Here is a 19,244-nt window from a genome sequence, read left to right as displayed (position 1 = left end):
TGCAGCTTCTCGCCGGCTCGGAGGCGGCGTGTGGCGCCTTGCTCAGGACAGGGCCTTTGCAGCAGCCGTTATAAAGCGCGCTCTGCCCAGGTCTGCGCTGAAACGGCAGCCGTGCCTAGGCGCGGCTCTGGCACCTAGCGGTACAAAGAGACCGATGTTCTAAGGGAAACGAATACGTCACTAGGCTGGGAAACTGCGGGAGAGAATGTACGCGTTCAGTGTAAACACCGCCAGCGGGGTACCACCGAAACGGCCGGTAGCTAGAATAATGCGGTTCCCCCCAAAGCACTTGTTACGGCGATGAAATCGCTCTTCTGTTTCATAGAACTGTGCTGAAATTATGTAACACACCGTAACTCTACCTGCCCTTTGATTCCTAGTAATTCTGTTACCCTACCTTGAGTATGCAATTCAAAGCCATTTCGCACGTATAGCCCACATGAACGCTGAGATCTTACGGAAGGGTGCTGCGCCGTATTGCCCAAATTTAAAGGAAAAAGATCACACTGGTGATACTGCCACATCCTACGGGCGGTACACAATTGCATTTGTGTGCTGAAATTACGTAGAGATGGCATTGCTATTCCCATGTGCCTAAAATGACTTTCTAAAAACGTGTATTCCTACCATGTTCAATAAAGACAAAAAAAAAAAAAAAAAAAAAGATAAGGTTCTAAATTACTAAAATGATGCATAACTTCTCATAAATCTTTTTCCTCTCTTAGGAGATGGTTCATTTTGTTAAATAGAAAGGCTGATCAACTTTTGAAGGGTTTGTTTTAGAACAGAACAGTGTTTGGAAAATGTGAGTGGAAAAATATTTTACTGCGCTTTGTTACCAGACTGAAGTACTGGCTTTTCCTCAGATAATGCCATGCTTTTCCACAAGACAGGCAGTCAAGAACTCTTTCTAGCTAGCCCACACATTTAGGTGAAATGTTATGCCTGCTAAGAGATATGTTCCAGTACAATTATATTTTCAAGCTATAAACTTATAAATTACCATAGTTACATCTACACAAAATTTTTGCAAATTTATGGCTGGGAAATAGGCACAGTACAAGTTCCTGCAAGGCCAGTGGGGTGGGGGTTCTTACTCTCCAGCACAGTAGCCTCAACACCATGAGTTCCTTGTGAGAGGCTATCAACCTAAAATAATGTGGTCTTGGTAAGTTTGTCCATTATTTCCATTCCCCCTCCACCCCACCCTGTTTTAAACATTCACCCATCCTGGTAAGTGCTCTGGTTAATGATGGTCAACAGATCTCAGGATCAAAACCTTCTGCGATGAAAAGATATGAAAATATATTACAGATTCATTCCTAACCTTTTCCTTACGTAGTTCCAGTGCTTTTCAGGAGCAAGTCCGATATTACAAGCACAGATATCAGAGACTCTGAGATGTTAAATGTACTTCAGCACTTGTTCTTTGGAGATTTTAGAGTATAGTTTCATAAAGGAGAAAGTAGAGGTAACGATTCAGTGTGAATCAGCGTGAAGGGAATGTAATTTCTTAGTCATCCTCACAAACTAAAACAACTTTTGGTGGTATATTAGGATTGCAGATTTTTGTTTCTAGTTTTTGGATTTCAAGCACGACCTTCCAGCAGATGTTCACACCCAAAGTAGCAAAGTTCCTAATCAACTCATCCAAATAATTTTATTTGCCAAGTCCTTCTACGTATCTGACCTTGCATTCCACAGACACTCCTGCCATATTTTTTTCCAAGCTACAAAGTAGATTTTTGTATTCTCTACTTGGTACCTCTACCTGAACTTGGGAAAGTATTACTCATAGAATCACAGAATGGTTTGGGTTGGAAGGGACCTTAAAGATCACCTAGTTCCAACCCCCGCGCCACGGGCAGGGACCCCTTCCACTAGGTCAGGTTGCTCAAAGCCCCATCCAATCTGGCCTTGAACAACTCCAGGGAGGGGACATCCACAACTTCTCTGGGCAACGTGTTCCAGTGTCTCACCACCCTCACAGTAAAGAATTTCTTCCTCATATCTAATCTAAATCTACCCTCTACTCCACTCAGGACAGACTATTCACTGGTACTGCTAAACAATAGTTAAAGAGTCTTTATTTTGGATTAAACCAGTTTCTGGTTGGTATAACCAGATGCTGAATCAAACAAACAAAAAAAACAGTTCAGATATATAAATATAACTGCCCTTCTCAGTTGCCGATTCCTCACCTAAATCTTCCAGATTTCAGTCATTCATCTGAATTCCTTCTGTCCTTTGCCAGTTTTAACCCCTGCTCAGGACCCCTGTCTGCCCAGCTGATGATTTGATTTATGTTAGCAATTTTCAGTGTCCTGCCTATAGTTCCTCTCTTATCCAGCATCGGCCCCTAAAATTTATACTCTGCTTTCATAACACTTTTCATCCGGGGAGCACAAAAGATCTTAAAATATTCTAACTCTGAAATAATAAATAGTACGATCCCCAGTTACAGATGGGAATACCAAAGCAAGGAGAACTTAGGTATACTGCAGAGTAAATTAACCAATCTGATACTCCATGCTACTATAGTTAGACCATTTCTAAGACTTGAACAAGAAAGTTTGAGAGTGCAGACAGACCTGGGTGGCTTAGCTAAGGTTATGTATAATGAGCACAGCAGTACTCTCACTGCATTGGAAATTCTGATTTCAAGACATCCTCTCCTATTTTCCAAACTGCATTTAACCCCTGCCATAGAATATATTACAATTTGCAACAGAGAAACTGATTGTGTAGCATAACTCCCTTCCTAGTAAGAATAAAACGTATTTTTAGCACTTTTGTTAACATGGTCTGTTTTGTTTATGATTGCCATTCCTTGCAGTTATTGATGCATCATTTTTTAGTCTCCATTCAGTTTGTGATTTCTGGTCTGAAGGATACTTTATGCTAACAGATCATCTTTGAATTCCAGTACAACTCATGGAATTTTGTATTTTGAAAGAGAACCAGGGAACTGTATTTTGAAAGCATATAATAAATCACACATTTTCCTCCTGTCTCCAGTTCAGTGGCAAGTAAAGCTAGATATTCTAGAAGAAGATACTCCCTTTAAAGCTACTGTAAATAAAACGGAGGTTCACAGAATATTCTTCCTAGGAATTCTGCTCAGAAAGGTTTCAACCTTGCCTCCCATTTTACAGCCACAATCAAATGCAAATAACTTTGGAAGATCAGAGCTAGTATTTGAAAGTGGGTGGGATCTCTAAATTAGTTGACAAACTATCAAAGTAAGTTTTTACAAAGACCAATTCTTTCATGGGAATAGGATAAAGATTACATCCATTAGGATCTCCATTGTATTTGTTTACCAAGATATGTAAGGAATCTCTCTACAAATATCAAAGTTTAGTGGATCAATATTAAGTTTTTGCAGGAAGCTGCCCTCTTCTTCGACTCGGTATTTGTTTACCAAGATATGTAAGGAATCTCTCTACAAATATCAAAGTTTAGTGGATCAATATTAAGTTTTTGCAGGAAGCTGCCCTCTTCTTCGACTCGTATTTCATAGAATCATAGAATTGTTTAGGTTGGAAAAGACCTTTAAGATCGAGTCTAACCGCTAACCTAGCGCTGCCAAGTCCACCACTAAACCATGTCCCTAAGCACCACATCTACATGTCTTTTAAATACCTCCAGGGATGGTGACTCAACCACTTCCCCAGGCAGCCTGTTCCAATGCCTGACAACCCTTTCGGTGAAGAAATTTTTCCTAATATCCAATCTAAACCTCCCCTGGTGCAGCTTGAGGCCGTCTCCTCTCACCCTATCGCTTGTTACTTGGGAGAAGAGACCGACACCCACCTCGCTAGGCCCTCTTCTCCCTCTGCCTCTTGCCATTGCACATCCTAGGTGAAAGCCAGACATTTGCAGAGGTACTCTTGAGATGGAGCACATTCCTTCCTATGTTCCTTTCGTCACTTTGCAGGAGAACCAGATTTGTGCTCTGAAATCCACACCTGGTTGGAGCTGCCAGTGCAGGCAGCACCCTCCTGAGCACCCTCCCCACTGCCCCCTTGATGCCTCTGTTCCTCAGACTGTAGATGAGTGGACTGGTGAGAGGTCTGAGGACTGAGTAAGAAAAGGAGAACATTTTGTTGAGCTGTCTCAGTGGTGCTGTTCTGGGCAGCATGTAGAGAATGATGAGGGTCTCACAGAAAACAATGACCATAGGGAGGTGAGAGAAGCAGGTGGAAAAGGCCTTGTGCCTCCCCATGCTGGATGGGATCCTCAGGATGGCAGCTATCATGCAGACATAAGATGCCAAAGTGAACAGAAATGGGAAAACTACGTCCAGGAAAGATAATATAATAATAAGAATTCTGATCATCGTAATGTCAGTGCAGGAGAGTTCTAGCAATGGAGCTTCTTCACAGAAGAAATGGTCAATTGCACTGGGGCCACAGAACGTTTGGCGACATATGAAAGATATGATACCTGTAGAAATTAGCAGTTCCACAACCCATGATCCAGCCACCAGTTGGAGACATACTTTCCAGTTCATGAGGCTTGCATAAAGCAGAGGTTGACACGTGGCCGGATACCGATCATAGGACATGGTAGCCAGCAGGTAACTCTCAGAAGTTGCAAAAGTGCCGAAGAAGAAAAACTGTGCCATACATCCCTGCCCAGAGATGGTCCTGTCTCCAGTCAGGAAGCTGGCTAGCAGCCTGGGCAGGATGGTGGAGCTGTAGCAGGTCTCTAGGCTGGATAGATTCACCAGGAAGAAGTACATGGCTGTATGGACATGCGGGTCTATGACCACCAGCACAATGATGAGGACATTCCCAACCATGGTCACTGTGTATATGGTCAGGCAGAGGAGAAAGAGAGGTGTCTGGAGCTTATGGGCATCCCCTAGTCTCAGCAAGAGGAACTCCATCAGCAACGTCTGGTTGTCCCATTCCCCTCTCTCCATGCTGTGTTGTAGATCTTTCTTTTTCCCACTTGCCAGGCAGGAGAGCTGCAAGATAGAGCTCTTGTTGATGTGTTGTTTCACAAAGGAATTGTGCAGGCAGCTTCTTCTAGAGAAAGCATGGGCATTCACACACACCTGAGGGTTTTCATATTCTCTGTAAGAAAAGGGAAAGGAAAGGGAAGGGAAGGGAAGGGGAGGGAAGGGAAGGGAAGAGAAGAGAAGGACGCTAAAGCGCTCTCCGAGCGTCGCTCCTAGACTGATGAACGCTAAACCCTTGCTCTGGCGTTTCACAACTCTGCCTGGTGTGTGGTTTCTCTAAGGCTGTCTGTGCGCTGAGCTACTGGTTACGCTTGGAAGATAACGAGTAGCATGGAGTCTGGCTGGCTGACAACCAAATTGCTAGTAAAAAGATGAAAACAAATTGAGAGGAGTAGTTCCTGCGTCTTACCAGATCTCAACACTGAACTTTCTTTGTGTGCAATAGTTTTCAGTTCTGTGGATAGATCTTAGATGGAGATTTGGGTCAGTAATGATATGATGACATCAGAATGCAAAAAGCCAGAGACATTGGGGCTTTTGGGGATATGTGTGAGAGTTATCGATATTTTCTATGTAACTTTTGTTCATCCTCTGCTTGTGGAATTTTGGAAGGTGCAACCCAATCTACCAAAATATTTAGAATGTTGTCACTGAGTCTGTGGCAAGACAAAGTTTCTGTATGTTCATATGACTTTTGTGATTGCTGTAAGCATTGTAATCCGATTTGGCACTAAAATAGAATTTAAGTTTGTTTAATATGGATGTGCAAGTTAGTTTTTTTTCACCAATGGGAGGGGAAAGAGCTGTTTTTTTGAGAGTTGAAGCATGAGCATAACCATGTGGACAAGGAATTGCTTGGTGTTGTCTTCTGCTGTGAAATATGTTTTGAGTTGATTGAGATAGAAACTTTGGAAAATTTGATATTTATATGTACTTTGTGGAGCTTGGTTTGCGGATAGTTGCCAAAAGCTCTGAATATTCTTATCTGTGTCCCAAGCCATGTAATTCCTTCATGACTTTTGTCTTAAATGTGCTCCCGAGGTTTGTTCACGCTGGCAAGTATGAAACTGGTATTTTTGACAGGATGCAGGGGCTGTATCTAGAAGAACGTTTTCCACTCAGGTTGCCTATTCTGGTCTGGGAGTCAGTGTATTGGTGTTAAAAACACTGTGTGTTTCATAACCCCTTATTATTAATACAAACAATACCGTTAATGTATTAAGAGATAGGCAAGGTGTTCTTAGTGTCCAGTACAGCAGATAGATGTATTTATCGAGTATTGTCAGTTCTTGTATCGAGCTTATTTAGCCATCCTTATCTTCAAGTGAAAAGGGACGTCTTGCTCTCCTCTTCCTTCAAAAGTGTAATCAGGAATGTATTTTCTGTTGTACATACAACAATACTACTGCTGCCTTATCTTCATGGGCAATACCTTGTCTGATGTATTCCAAGTTAGTGTGTTTACTTCATGGTTGTCTTGCTGCTTGTAGATAGGCTGTGATACAGCACACCCCACACTTGCCTCTCCTCAGTTCTGACCTGGTGATCCTGTTCAGTCCTGTGATGGAGGGATGTAGCTCCTCAGGCTTAGTTTGTTTTGTGAGTTCTAGGATGCAGAGTGGGAAGAAAAAAAACGGCCCTCAAAACGCGCAAAGTTACTTAAGGAGAACTTTGTCTATAGACACTGGAAAATCAGGTGTAAAGTACTGAAGACTAGTGCAGAGTCAAGTTTACTTCTGTGTGGTTTACAGTATAGTCTTTAATTACGTACACCTATATTGCTGTGTGCTATAAGCTGCCTCGTTCAATTAAGAGTGTAGTCTACGAATGAGCTATGGAATTTCAGGAATTGTAAGGCTTTTTTGCTTGCATTTGAGGCAGTAGTTCTTGGGCCCAGAAGAATCTTGTGTGTACGTAACTGTTTGACAGAGAAGACTGCACTGTGCGTGCATGTTGTTTGCAAGAACAACTTTAATTCTGGTATTTTCTAACCTTGCTCAGTACTATTTTAGTGCTTTCTCTGTGTTGTGAAGTATGTGCTGAATTACTGTATTGGTTAAAATACTGTGATAGCTCCAAGTGTATTGTTGCTTCTGTCATAGTAAAAATGATTGTATTTTTTGAACAATTGTTCTTTATCCTTCCAGTTTCACCAACATCCTCTTCGTTAGGGCAGGCTGATGAGAGAAACTGGTAAATCTTAATTTAGAAAGAGAAGTTCATGAATTTCATAATTCATTACAAGTTCTTGTGACAGTAACTTCTGTTACGCTAACCAGTTGGAAGTTTCACAAAGCATCATATGTCTGAATGACTGAGTCAGAATCATGAGAACTGTTTTTGAAAATATCAGCTGTTTCCTCCCATTAGTAATAATGATTTTTAATTATCTTCATGTTAATGTCAGTTTAAATCAAATCTAGCTCTCCAGTATTTGTTTTAACTAATGTTGAGGACCTCAGATCATGGGACAATGCTTTCTGCTTAAAAAACCCCACAAAGGATAGGACAGGAATTCTTAGATGTTTCTTGATTCTGAAAGGGAATGTAGTAGTCCTGTCTGGGATTTCTTGATTAAGTCAACAAAGTTAAAATTTTCAGAATGAAATATCTACAGTCAAATGAAAACATTGACTGTTTTGGTCCACATGGAACCATTTAAATAAGAAGCCTCAATTTGGAGGCTTTCAACAATCATACAAACAATTTGGATGACCTAATTGAGTTTAATTGTTTGTGAGGTACTTTTAATTTCTCCAATAAAAGAAGTCAGAGGAGATCCAGGTGTTCTGATAACGATATTAGTAAGCACGTACCATCTACTTTTAAAACTTGTCCCTGAATTATTTTAACTATTATAGCAATATTGGATCCAGTGTATTTGCTGTTGTTTTGTGTTACCACTATTTTAATTTTATGTCATTTCAAGTAATTTCTTACTGTGAGACTAGAGGAATTGCTAGGGAGACTTAGTCATCCATCTGTGGACCAAGCAATTCTTTTAAATTCAGCGGTGAAAGTGGTTAGATTTCATGCTGAATGTAGCACTTAATTGTTGCTTGTTTTGTACTCTGGAGTAGATTGTGTACTGACGTGTTTTTTGTTGAATGTGTTGGAATTTTGAATGTTGGATTTTTTAGCTTCATCACGTTTAGGTGTGAGTTTTTATAAGGGGAATAAAATATTTTGTACTTCTGTGCTCTTAAGAGATTGCCTGCACATAATCATGTTATAGCTAAGCCTAAGAGGAATCTGAAGTTCCTCTGTAGACAGGTAATCATTGTCTGTCTTAAGACTGGATTATGACTGTAGCAACAGTACAAAAAGAAATTGTCAGATGTAACTTGTCAGTGGAGAACAGAGGTCCTGATCTTCGGCATTAGATTGTGTTTTTGCACTGAAAGGCATTTAGAAGTGAGAGCTCAGGGGGAGGTTCCTCCTGGCTGCTTCTCATTAACAGTGACTACCACCGTTCTCATGGGGCTATTCCTGATGCCAGAGATTTTCTGGGAATTAATGATGATCAGGCTGTACACTCCTCTCTTACTGTATCCCAAGTTAGTAAGTAAAACACTGTTGTGGGAGGCTGAGTTAGGGTAATTCTCCATTAGTATTCCTTGCTCTAAAGAGTTTGTTGTTAAGACAGTCCTCTTCAAAGAAAAACAAAAAGGTATTTGTTTAAGCACTAAAATTTATTACCTGAGTTAGTAGTTTTGTTTGGAATAAACTTTCTGTGTGAAAGAGTTCTTAGTCGTTCTTCTTTAAGGTGTCTAGCAGACAAAGAGTCTGTTGTCCAGGTGGATCATAATGCAGAATCCCACTGAGTCTTTCGCCTCTAAGCTTGTGTGCTTGTAGCTGTCTCGCTGAACTTGGGTAGTACAGTCAGACTGTAAGAGCATGACACACAGAAATGAACGACAGTTGTTGTCTCTCAAGTTCTGTAGATGGAAGTGCTGCTATTAAATGATCTAGGTTATTACATAGTTAAAATGCGTTCTTTTAAAATGTAAATTTAGAAAACATCTCCCATGTCAGTATACTTATAAAGGCTTATAATATGCTCATATAGATTAAGTGTATTTTTGTGACTCATACAGAGTATTAATGCAGAACATGTTTTACTAGCACTTTGGTGAAATTGTACGTTGATGTTGAGTTTTGTTTTAATAAAGTTCATAGAATATGACATCTGGGGAAAAGAAAGTGAAAGTGTGAAGTCAGTAAAGAGGCAGATAAAACAAACATTGGTTTAATTTTTTTGTGGGGGTGGGGAGAGGCATGGCAATAATCCATCCTGTATTTTGGGAACATCATACAGGACGGAAGCGTCTATATGTAGCTCATGAGAGATGGGGGAGAAGATAAATGGGCATCTGGCCAGGATTCTTACCCAGCTCCATGTCTTTCGTCTCTGGAAGTCTCTATCCCTTTGTCAGCTAACTATTCCTCCAGTTCAGATTGCATTTCTCAACAGCTCAAATTAAGGCTAAATCTCAAACCTCCACATTACTGCAAGCTGTGGGAAGTATATATACAGGAATTTAAGCCCCTTTAAAAAAATTAGGAAACTTCTAAGGTGGGGGGGAAGTATTAAAAGGTACAGTTTATGTGGATATTCAAGGACTCAGAAATGAGGAAATGCTACTTTTATGGCTACTTGTGCAACTTCAGTTTACCCATTTGCCCTTTTGTGTAGAAATGGCTATATAGTTTAATAGATCATATTCTCATATTTTTACCCTACAGAACCTTGCTTCATTCAGTACATGAGTAGCATGCATTAAAAGACATAAGTCAGTTACGTGGAAGGCTGAAACTTCTTCCTCTCCCTTGCCCAACCCGTTTTTGGATGCCTGATTTTGCAATTTAGCTAGCAGAATTTTTACCTTCATATGAGTGTGTGTTATGTAATTGCCTCTTGTTTGTATTAGAAGCCGAAAGACCTGCCTTGGATTAAATGCCCATGGGCACATGGTATTGAGCATTCTAGTCTAAAGCTTTGCAGAGACACTATTTCTTACTACATTAAACATGATATTTAGCAAATGTTGCAGATTTGCACCATGTTGTTCATGAGTTTGTGGATTGTGAGAGCATAAATTTGAGGGCCCTATAATTGTGGAGGAAGTTGGTCTTTCGCAGACATTCAGTAAATCCTGTGGTCCTAAGGAACAGTCTTTATCAGTCATGGAAGTGACATTTCAACCTGAATCGTGTTTGTTGTCTAGATTGAGACTCTTATTGGTGCCAGAAAAATAATTATTTGGAATAGACAAGTGGAAGGTAATCTGTAACCCATTTCAAAGAATACTGAGTTTCTAAGCTGAGCAGTACTGTGGATTATTATCTTAAGTGTTAGCTTTCTTCTTTGCTGGAAAGAATTGAAATGTTCAAAATTTAAACACTATATCTTTAACATTTGTGTTGTATTTGATGGGCCAAATCTTGTGATTTCAAGATACATATGATTGTAAAATTGGCCAATTTTTGATATGAGAGATTATGGAATGAAATCTGTTACCATTGCAGTTAATGCATGTGTTACATTTGAGAGGGAGTTCAAAGTTCTGTTCATGCAAGTGTTTGTTATGTTTGGGGTTTTTTTTGGGTTGGGGTGTTTGTTGTAGTTGGGGGGATTGGGTTTTTTGTTTGGTTTTTTTTTGAGGGTAGCATGATACTCTCAATGAATTCAGTAAGGGTGCAGGTATCATTGCTCATATAAGGAAGACATTCAGGCCCTTAATTTGTGTTTTTAATAAATTTTAAAAAAAATCTCATTGTATGGCAAAGGAAAAATATAAACATGTTTGTTTTACTTCCTCCTAACGCCTCTCTTCACTTTTTTTTTTCCTTTGATTAATGATAAATCAGCAGTTTTAAAGAACAGTTTTTGTTAGAAAACATGCCCTTCTATTTCCAGACACAAGCTGTTGCTTTTTGCTGCTGGTTACAAAGCAGAATTAACTTCCTTTTAATGTCATGAGCTTGTGAAATGCATACAAGCATACTTTATGGAGTACTTGTGTTCTTTTTTTTTAAAGGTCTCAAGAATGCGCACACTTTACAGGAGACTAAATCTGCTATCCAGACCATAAGTCACATTTAAGCAGTTGTGAATTTCACTGAAGTTGATAGAACTAGTTTGTATTTGTTACCTGTTGGTATCACAGTGGTTTTGCAAGTGTATATTTAGAATAAACACTTTTAGTAGAATTACTCCAGGTACATGAGGAATTTTCCTGATCTGGATTTATGCTAAAGAAGGGAAGATTAAAATTAAGAATGTCTAAGGATGATTAATATCATGTGGATGTTCACTCCTGTGTACTGCTTGCATTGCTATGTGTTGCCTAAAGCTTTTTGAAGTGCTACTATTATAACTTTTGTGTTTTATGCATGCATTCCCATGGAGGTTACATGCTCTTAGCAAAAGGGACTTCTATCTCTAAAATAATCATCTAAATCAAAGATTACTTGTTTCTCAAAAGTAAACGTAGAATAACATTTTGCGTACTTCTTTAGAGGAAAAGTTTTAACTGATCGATAGAGCCCAGTAAAATGACAGAGGAAAATACTTGCTATATGCCTTGACACTCTGGTTTGTTTTTTTTTGTTGCAGGTATTAAATAAAATATGCTGTTGTCAATAGGAATGCTGATGTTGTCTGCCACTCAGATATACACTATTTTGACTGTTCAGTTATTTGCTTTCCTGAATCTTTTGCCTGTGGAGGCAGATATTTTAGCAGTAAGTATAAGAATATTTTTGTATATAGATGAAATCTCTATACAATTGAATTTTCTTTTAAACTATTGTATTAATGAATCAGTTAGTATGATAAATGTTATAGCAGGTTGCTTGGAATGGAATTGCCTTAACAGTTTAGTTCAATAAAAAAAATAAACTGTACATTTTCAAATGAGCTTACAGATGATGTGTGCTCAGATACCATGACAGTGAAAGCACTTAATTCCCTTAGTCATTTAAAAAGTTCCAATCTGACCAGATATCCTATAGCATGTTATAATCCTGCTAAAAGAATTCCATGATTATTTGGTTTAGACAGCAATTTAAGTTTTGGTGATGGATGCTGTTTTGTAGGGTAGCTGTATATAAATAAATAAAGTAAAATCATCTTCTGTAGCTAGTATAATTTGTGTGCGCTGAAGGCCTTGTCAGTAAAGTTTTTGTATATGTTACTCCTAGGTGTATATATATTTTTAAAATAGCTGATAATCTCTGCTATCATTAAGAATAATATTTTTTGGGTGTGTAGAATTTTAAATGATCAGGCTAATAAACAGTATAATGAACATAGGGTCAGTGGTAAAAGTTGTTGCTGGGCTATTTATTACCAGTTTTATATATCGTGTAGTTTTATGGAGGAAGTTACATGTGTCTTTGTAGGATAGAGCTTAAGCCACTGAAATAATTAAACCTAAGTACTGTAGTCTGTATTGTCTGCTAGTTGCAGTGATATCCAGGGGAGTTGTTAATATCATATCAATTAATTTAGGAGAACAGAGTGAAAAACCCTTGAAGCTAAATGTTAAAATAAAAATACTTAAAAGTTTGTGGTAGTGTGGTGTTGATGAATACTGAATTATGTTATTTGGATCTTCAGGTTGTTACTATTCTATTATTATCTTTTGTAGATAAAAATTTTAAGAAACAATGCAGATAGATAATTGCTTTATTATGGAACTGACATCACCATTCTATTGTGAAATTTTAAACTGGCTTTCTACTGTAAACCTGATTTCCCCTTCCCCTTTTCCTCTCTCACCAAGCCCGTGCTTCCTCTCTTCATAAAAAACTAGTTTTCATTCTTGCTACTTCTTCCCTTAGAAAAGATATTTAAAAAGAACAAACGAAAAAAACCCCTCACCAACCTCAAAAAAAAAAAAAAAAAAAAGAAAAAAGGCATTTTGGAGGTTTAGTTTAATTTCTTCTATTTAAGCTTCCATGGGCAGTATTCTAAAATAATTCCATCTAAAAATGAAGTGTCTTTTATTCTTGGATATTTGGAAGTTACAGATCTATTCTGACAATGTCTTTGAAGTAGGAAATGAAGAGATGAATTAGACACTTATTAAAACTTTGCTGTGAAAAGGAGCCAGTGGAATGCATAAGATACTCTGAAGAAGAGGGAATGTTTGCACACTGTCACATGGAATTGAAGGCATACAGATAGCTTATAATCTTGAGAGATTTCATGGTTTAATGATTGCCCTTTTGGGGAGCAAAATTCCAGCCAAAGTTTTGGGTTCGCCAACGAAAGAAATTCTTCTTTCCCCTACTGATTTAGATGTATTTTTATGCTTCTGTGTTCTCACATAGTTGCAGCCTCGAAGGATTATGTTTGACTAAAGTAGTTATGTGTATATGAAGCATGATTGGTTATTTTCTTAAATAAGGGATAAAAATAAATAGGTTTGTGTCTGACTCCTAGCTTAAGTTGGGGCTTGCTAAGTGATTCAATGGAAAACTTACAGTAGCGCAAGCTCGGGAAGGATGTTTTGAAGAAGGTAGATGAGCGAATAGTGAGGATGGAGGAAGACAGCGTACTGGCACAGAGCTGTGCTATGTGATGGTAGGATGGAAGATCAGGAGGAGAGGCTGTATGGAGCAGATTGATTACACAGAACAAAAACGCTGCCTTGAAATTTAGCTCCATTCCTACCTCTTTCCCCTCAATTTTATTAAAGTCTGTGGGAAGGAAGCTCCTTTGAAATGTTGCTCCTTTGAAAGAGTTAAGATAAATCATGGTAGTGTTTTTCTTTGAGCTATAGTTTGAGTTCCCTGTCTAAGTCTGGCTATTAGGAAATGTCCCTATGAAATAAATGTGATCCTTACTTGACTGTTCTGTATGACAATTAGATGATACAATGAATAGACAAATATTTCTGAGTCACTAAACTATTTAATAAAACTTACCAACTGATGTGTGTTCAAGTCAGTTACTGTATAATTCACGACTCTTGCAGGAAACTAACTTCTTTTACTTTCAATGAAAAAATTTTAGCATACGTACAATTTGCACTTTTTATTTTATGGATTCTGCATTGGTTAGGCATATCATAGAGCTACAAAAGATGAACAAGGAAAGGGGAAACAAAGCTTCCACAGATTTAAGGTCTTTACAGTATTCCTCTGTTCTGAAATGAAAGCTTGCAGTTTGTATAAAACAAAGCTGTAGAGATAGTTTTCAGCTACTAACCTGAATAGATAGCAGGGAATTGAGAAGGGATAACATATGGAGGCTATTTTTTGCCTACAGTAAACCACCTGTTAAAAGCTGTCCTTCCCTGTACACAAGTGAATTCAAAGCAAAAAAGAAACAAGAACACCACCACTATCCAAAAAAAAACCCCACACCCAAAACGCCCAGCTCTTCAGATTTTTAGGTTTTTGGGTTGTTTGTAGCTTCTCTTCTGCAAATACGATGGTATTTGAATTGTAGACAGTAGAAAGAAAGATTTAACATATAGATAATTTAACGAAAGATTATTTACTTTCTTGTTAGATACTAGATAAGAAAAGAATGATGTTGCTATGTGAGTGGAAGAGAAGTGGAAGAAGCAATTTTGTGATTTCATTGACATGGTTGCAAGAGGTCCTATGTCTGATAAATATTTTAATCTAGAAAAAATACACAGTGTTGTTTATTTCTATTTACACTTGTTATCTGTTTCTCTCTTGTTGCAAACCTGAATTTTCTTTAAAATTTATTTTTCCTAGTATAACCTTGAAAATGGAACCCAGACCTTTGATGATCTACCTGCTAGATTTGGCTACAGGCTGCCAGCAGAAGGCTTGAAGGTAAAAAAAAAAAGTTATATATATATCCTGAATATATATATAGAGGACTGTATGTGCTGAACACTTCTTCTGTAAGGTAAAAGGTAAAAGTTAAATGAATATAGTACTGAGGAAAAATAAATACAGGACTGATTAATCTACTGGTCAAGCGAAACAAATGTGCAAAGGGTCTGATAGGAATTGTTGCTTGTGAATAGGAGATCCCTCTCCTAAGAAGAGAATTTTGGTAATCTGACCTTGTGTATGTAAGAGAGAATTTGCTGGATGTTTTAAATAAATAAATAAATTTAAAATAGTTGAATGATGGGAGTCTAAGAAAGTAAGTTTGGTAGACCATTGTTTTCTCTGAAGTTGGTGGCAATACTGATATATGATGTCAGTTACCTTTCACTGGTATCAGTGGATGCCAGATTGAATTTTGTCTTGATTTATTTAAAAAAAAAAATATTTGGAGGATTTATTGCCTGTATGGTCGTATATTGGTGAGCCCTTTCGCACTGTAAAGTGTGGAAAGGCAAGAGGGATTATCTTCCTTGCATGTGGCCCACATTAAGAGTGCTTGTGTAAAGGAATTGTAGCTCATTTTCTTGGGAAAGTACAAGAACTGTTGTCAGTTTGCTTCCCTCGTTGGTTTCTTAAGCAACTGGATGGAGGAGCCTGGGGGCTGCAGTTCTGCCTTAAGCCCCACGTGCTGTGCCAGAGAGCTGGTGGCTATGTAGCAGGCGATTGATCACGCACCCTCTCCTTACACAGTTTCCATTCAATTGCAGTCTGCACCCTGTAGCAGACGAGAAGTTCCCCATTCTCCCAGTGCTCCTCTCAGGCATGTGTTGCACTAATGCTGTTTTATTTTACTCTGTATCGTTAAGAGGAGAAAATGCAGATAGCACATACACACATTTTTGTTAGTTATCTGTTAGTGTCTTACACTCCAAATAAAATCATACTGGGATAGGAATGCTGTGACATGACTTGAAAACTGGTCATAGGACTATTAACAGAAGGCACTAGTAAGTGATAATATATTGAATTAGCAGAAAAAGTACATGTGACTTAAATTTTTTTTAGTTTTGTTAATCCAGTTTTCTTTGATGTATAAGAACTAAAAAGCAGGCAAATATTATACCATATTGAATTGTAAAATGCACCTAGTATTAGAGAAGACAGAAGTAAGGTGTAAGGATTTGTAAATGTTAATGGAACTGGAAAGGGGAAAATCACATTGACATATGCAAAGTGATTAACATGCAGAAAATGTCAAAGATGGCTATAACCATGGGAATACATATAGGACTTTATTTTGCACTAGATTAGAAATTCTGGAGACCTGATATCTTCTGAAATACAGCAGCAAGCATGTTTTGTACAGCGGGATAATTCCTTTTCTGTGTGTCTAGTGTGGTTATACACTTGGAATGTAGTAAGATGTGTAGATGGACTGAATGAAATTAATAGCAGGGAAGTTACGTTCAAGGTGAAATGGGAAAGGACTATGAAGAAGGTTAAATAAATGTAGGTTCCATAGGCAACAATGAGAAGGCATGTTCTACTTTTTTTCTGACTTCTGCTAAGGTGGTAGCTGTCCATACGTTCTGGTGGCAGTAGTCAGTAATTGGTGTAAAGACAAACTCTTTTATCTGTGTAAAATAAGATAGAGGAGGTAGAAAATAAATTATTTGAAAAGAAATTATATATGGTGATCTTAATGCTGTAAACTGGTGTCATAGTCCCGCTGCTTAGAAAAGTATTTAAAAGCTAGATGAGATGAATATCCAGTTCAGTTATAGCCTTCACATCCTCTGAGGTAGGTTTGTTGCTGAGATTATGTAGCTGATGCTTGTTGTCAAATGCTGGTGTGCTGTGTTGAATTCAAGAACAGTGGGCATGCTGCATTTTTCTCTTTGCCTGATGGAAGATGCCTATGCAGTGACGTGAACCGTTTACTTTCTCTAGGATCGCATTCTTGCAGTCAGTGTCAGTAAGTTTGTTCATGTCAGATAAAATTTATTTTTTGTTCCTCTCCTGTACTTGAAATGCTCATCTACAAGAAAGGCAATTTAGTTTAGCCGTTCAGTTTACTACATGTATGAAGTTCAGGTTTCTTTTTTTTTTTTTATTGTGGAAGTGGCTACATGGAGTCAGTCTTGTGGCAGTAACTTGTTTGTCTGGCTGTCACTTTGAACAGTGTATGAGTAAGTATTTATGACTGATACATATATGTTTTTATTTTGTATAAGAATTGTAAGCTGTAAACATACTTAGGCAGACCTCCTTCCAAGTTCTGGTGAAGGGGAATTGCTATCATTTACCGCACACGGAGACCGTGAATAGCACATGAAGGCAAAGAGCTGCTTTCCTATTCATTCTGTCTAGCCTGTATGGCCCCAAAATCTGGCTCTGCAGCATCGTTGATGTTGCAGTGCTTGTGAGTAAACAATATGCAAAAAATGAAGCTGATGTGAAGGTACAGGGTTGGATCACTCTTTGATTGCATGGTGTCCTTTTAATCCCAAAGGGGAATAAATTGCTGTAAGAATTCCTGTAACTCTAAGAATTCCTCTGCAGATGAAACCTCAAGAAGACTTCATTTTCATGCCCAGTGGGTTTTATCATGGGGAGAAGTAGTGTTAGAGCTGTATAGTTGTTTACTGACTATGTTGAGAAACAGAGGGCGATTAAGTGATTTGCCCAAGTAGTGAGCCAATTTAATACATCAAAAATAGATATAAGGAGCTTTGATTCTAACCTTTTTAACTTGTTATCTACTTTTTAATAAGGTAGATGTCGTCACCTGTGTAGAAGTAATGATGAATTTTAGTCTTGAATATAACACTAAAACTTTTTTCTGTTTGCATTAAGATTTTAATTATTTTTTTTAAAAAGCTATCATATTGGTTGAAATAGGATGAAAATGGTATACTTTTTCAATGCTTATGATTAAGATTTATTAATATGTAACTTGTAAAACACTATCAGATTCTATAATAACTGGTGCCAAAGCATTAATGTAGGTGCCTTTTTTTTTTTGGCTTGTGTGCTCTAGTCATAAAGTGGTCAGTCATTTGTGCCTGTGTCCTTAGAAGAACAGCTCCTCAATTAAAGATATTTAAGAACGTATGGTAGCATTAAGAAAAATCCAGTCTAGTCAGTTACCCTTTGGTTTCTATGTATGCATTTCTTGAACTGAACATGACGTTGTGATTTGTGTAAAACTTCTCTGTAGAATATAGTTGGTTCCAGTCATACCACTCTAGTTAAAAAAGAGTAAATGCTTTGTGTTGAAACTGTGTAACATAAGTAGCGTTTGCTATATGAATCAGGGCAACCATAGGGACCTAAATTTGACTGTCAGCGAATCAGTGTAGAATTTTCAGTGGATATTGCTTTTAATTGTTATAGACTGTGTAATCTTGTGCCTGTCACCACAAACTTGGCAAAGAAGAGATTGGTGGTGCAGCTTCTCTGCCAAAAGGGATATTATAATTACAAAAATCTATTCCTCAAAACAAAATTGCTTCTCTCTGTTATAGGTTAAACTTTATGAATAATATATATTTATGGATATAATGTAAGATTATCTATAAAAAGTACATTTAAACTGACAGTTTATATATATAAACTGTATATATAAACTTAATTTTATATATTTAAACTGACAGTTTATATGTACATCTATATATAACTATAATATAATTATATATAATAATTATTTCTACACAGGTGATGACATCTCTTTATATATCTAAAGCTGTTAGTGAAAACAGAGTTTAAAGCTTTCAAGGATATATCTAGAACTGTAGCAATAATTTCTTGAGCCCACAGCAGTGCAGCTTCTCATGATCTTTATTTGCATAAAACAAATTTATGTTCTTACTTTCTGGCAATTCACTGCTCTTTATCTGTATGATAATTTGCTCTAGCTTTAAAACAAGCATGAATCTTGTAGGAATATTTTTATGTCAAATGATACTCCATTGCATTAGTGTCCAAAAGCCTCTATCACACTGTGACCTTACTGCACAAACACCTTACAAAGAAAGTAATTTTTCTGAAGAGGTGTATTTCAAATGAAGGGTAGACAAAAACTCCTCTAGGTGTACAGTCTGGATTTTTCTGTATCTTGGTAATCAAAATCTGTTGTGAAGAGACTGACAGAAGGGAATCTAATTACTATCAATCTGCTTATTAATTAATATTAATCTAATTAATAAAAATGCTCCTTTTCAGGTGATCTAGAGATTTGACCAAGGAAGCAAGCATGTTCTAGTAAAGGAAAAAGGGAAGGTCTGTTCTCTTTAGAGCTAGAACAAATAGTATTGTGCAGTATGCATGATATTCTCTTGGCATTTGTCTTGCGTAAATTTCCATATCAGCAGTGTTTACAGAGCATTTACAGTAGTAGGGAAGAAACTTCAAGGGAGTAGTCAACCCTGAAGTCACAACATCATGGAGA

The 19,244-nt window shown here is 37.7% G+C and overlaps 3 protein-coding genes across 3 annotated transcripts in view; 1 reads left to right on the top strand and 2 right to left on the bottom strand.

The window, feature by feature from the left end:
- Positions 1 to 524, bottom strand: part of COMMD2 (COMM domain containing 2) — a 5,625-nt gene extending 5,101 nt beyond the window's left edge. Inside the window, exon 1 of the mRNA XM_009334008.1 lies at positions 398 to 524. Coding sequence (XP_009332283.1) covers positions 398 to 524 — 127 coding nt within the window. The remainder of the gene's footprint in view (positions 1 to 397) is intronic.
- A 2,667-nt stretch (positions 525 to 3,191) lies between these two features.
- LOC103925312 (olfactory receptor 5I1-like) lies at positions 3,192 to 4,930 on the bottom strand. The gene is made up of 2 exons (XM_009334007.1): positions 4,304 to 4,930; positions 3,192 to 3,344 (listed from the first exon to the last, which is right to left on the bottom strand). Exons 1-2 carry the CDS (start codon positions 4,928 to 4,930, stop codon positions 3,192 to 3,194), a joined length of 780 nt encoding a protein of 259 aa, XP_009332282.1.
- A 208-nt stretch (positions 4,931 to 5,138) lies between these two features.
- Positions 5,139 to 19,244, top strand: part of RNF13 (ring finger protein 13) — a 45,920-nt gene continuing 31,814 nt past the window's right edge. Inside the window, exons 1-3 of the mRNA XM_009333974.1 lie at positions 5,139 to 5,232; positions 11,589 to 11,716; positions 14,711 to 14,791. Of these exons, the coding sequence (XP_009332249.1) occupies positions 11,603 to 11,716; positions 14,711 to 14,791 (195 nt within the window). The 5' untranslated portion in view covers positions 5,139 to 5,232; positions 11,589 to 11,602. The remainder of the gene's footprint in view (positions 5,233 to 11,588; positions 11,717 to 14,710; positions 14,792 to 19,244) is intronic.

Source organism: Pygoscelis adeliae, unplaced genomic scaffold (genome assembly GCF_000699105.1).
Source record: "Pygoscelis adeliae isolate BGI_AS28 unplaced genomic scaffold, ASM69910v1 Scaffold241, whole genome shotgun sequence".
Taxonomy (NCBI): domain Eukaryota; kingdom Metazoa; phylum Chordata; class Aves; order Sphenisciformes; family Spheniscidae; genus Pygoscelis; species Pygoscelis adeliae.
Note: the sequence above shows the minus strand (reverse complement) of the source record. Positions and strands in the feature narration are given on the sequence as shown.

What these genes read in the sequence shown, in the direction of transcription:
- LOC103925312 (XM_009334007.1), bottom strand. Translation starts at nt 4,930, where the DNA reads ATGGAGAGAGGGGAATGGGACAACCAGACGTTGCTGATGGAGTTCCTC. An exon ending in TTATATTATCTTTCCTGGAC is followed by an intron (nt 3,345 to 4,303) that starts GTAGTTTTCCCA and finishes TGATATTTGTAG; the next exon opens with AGAGATTCCTTACATATCTT.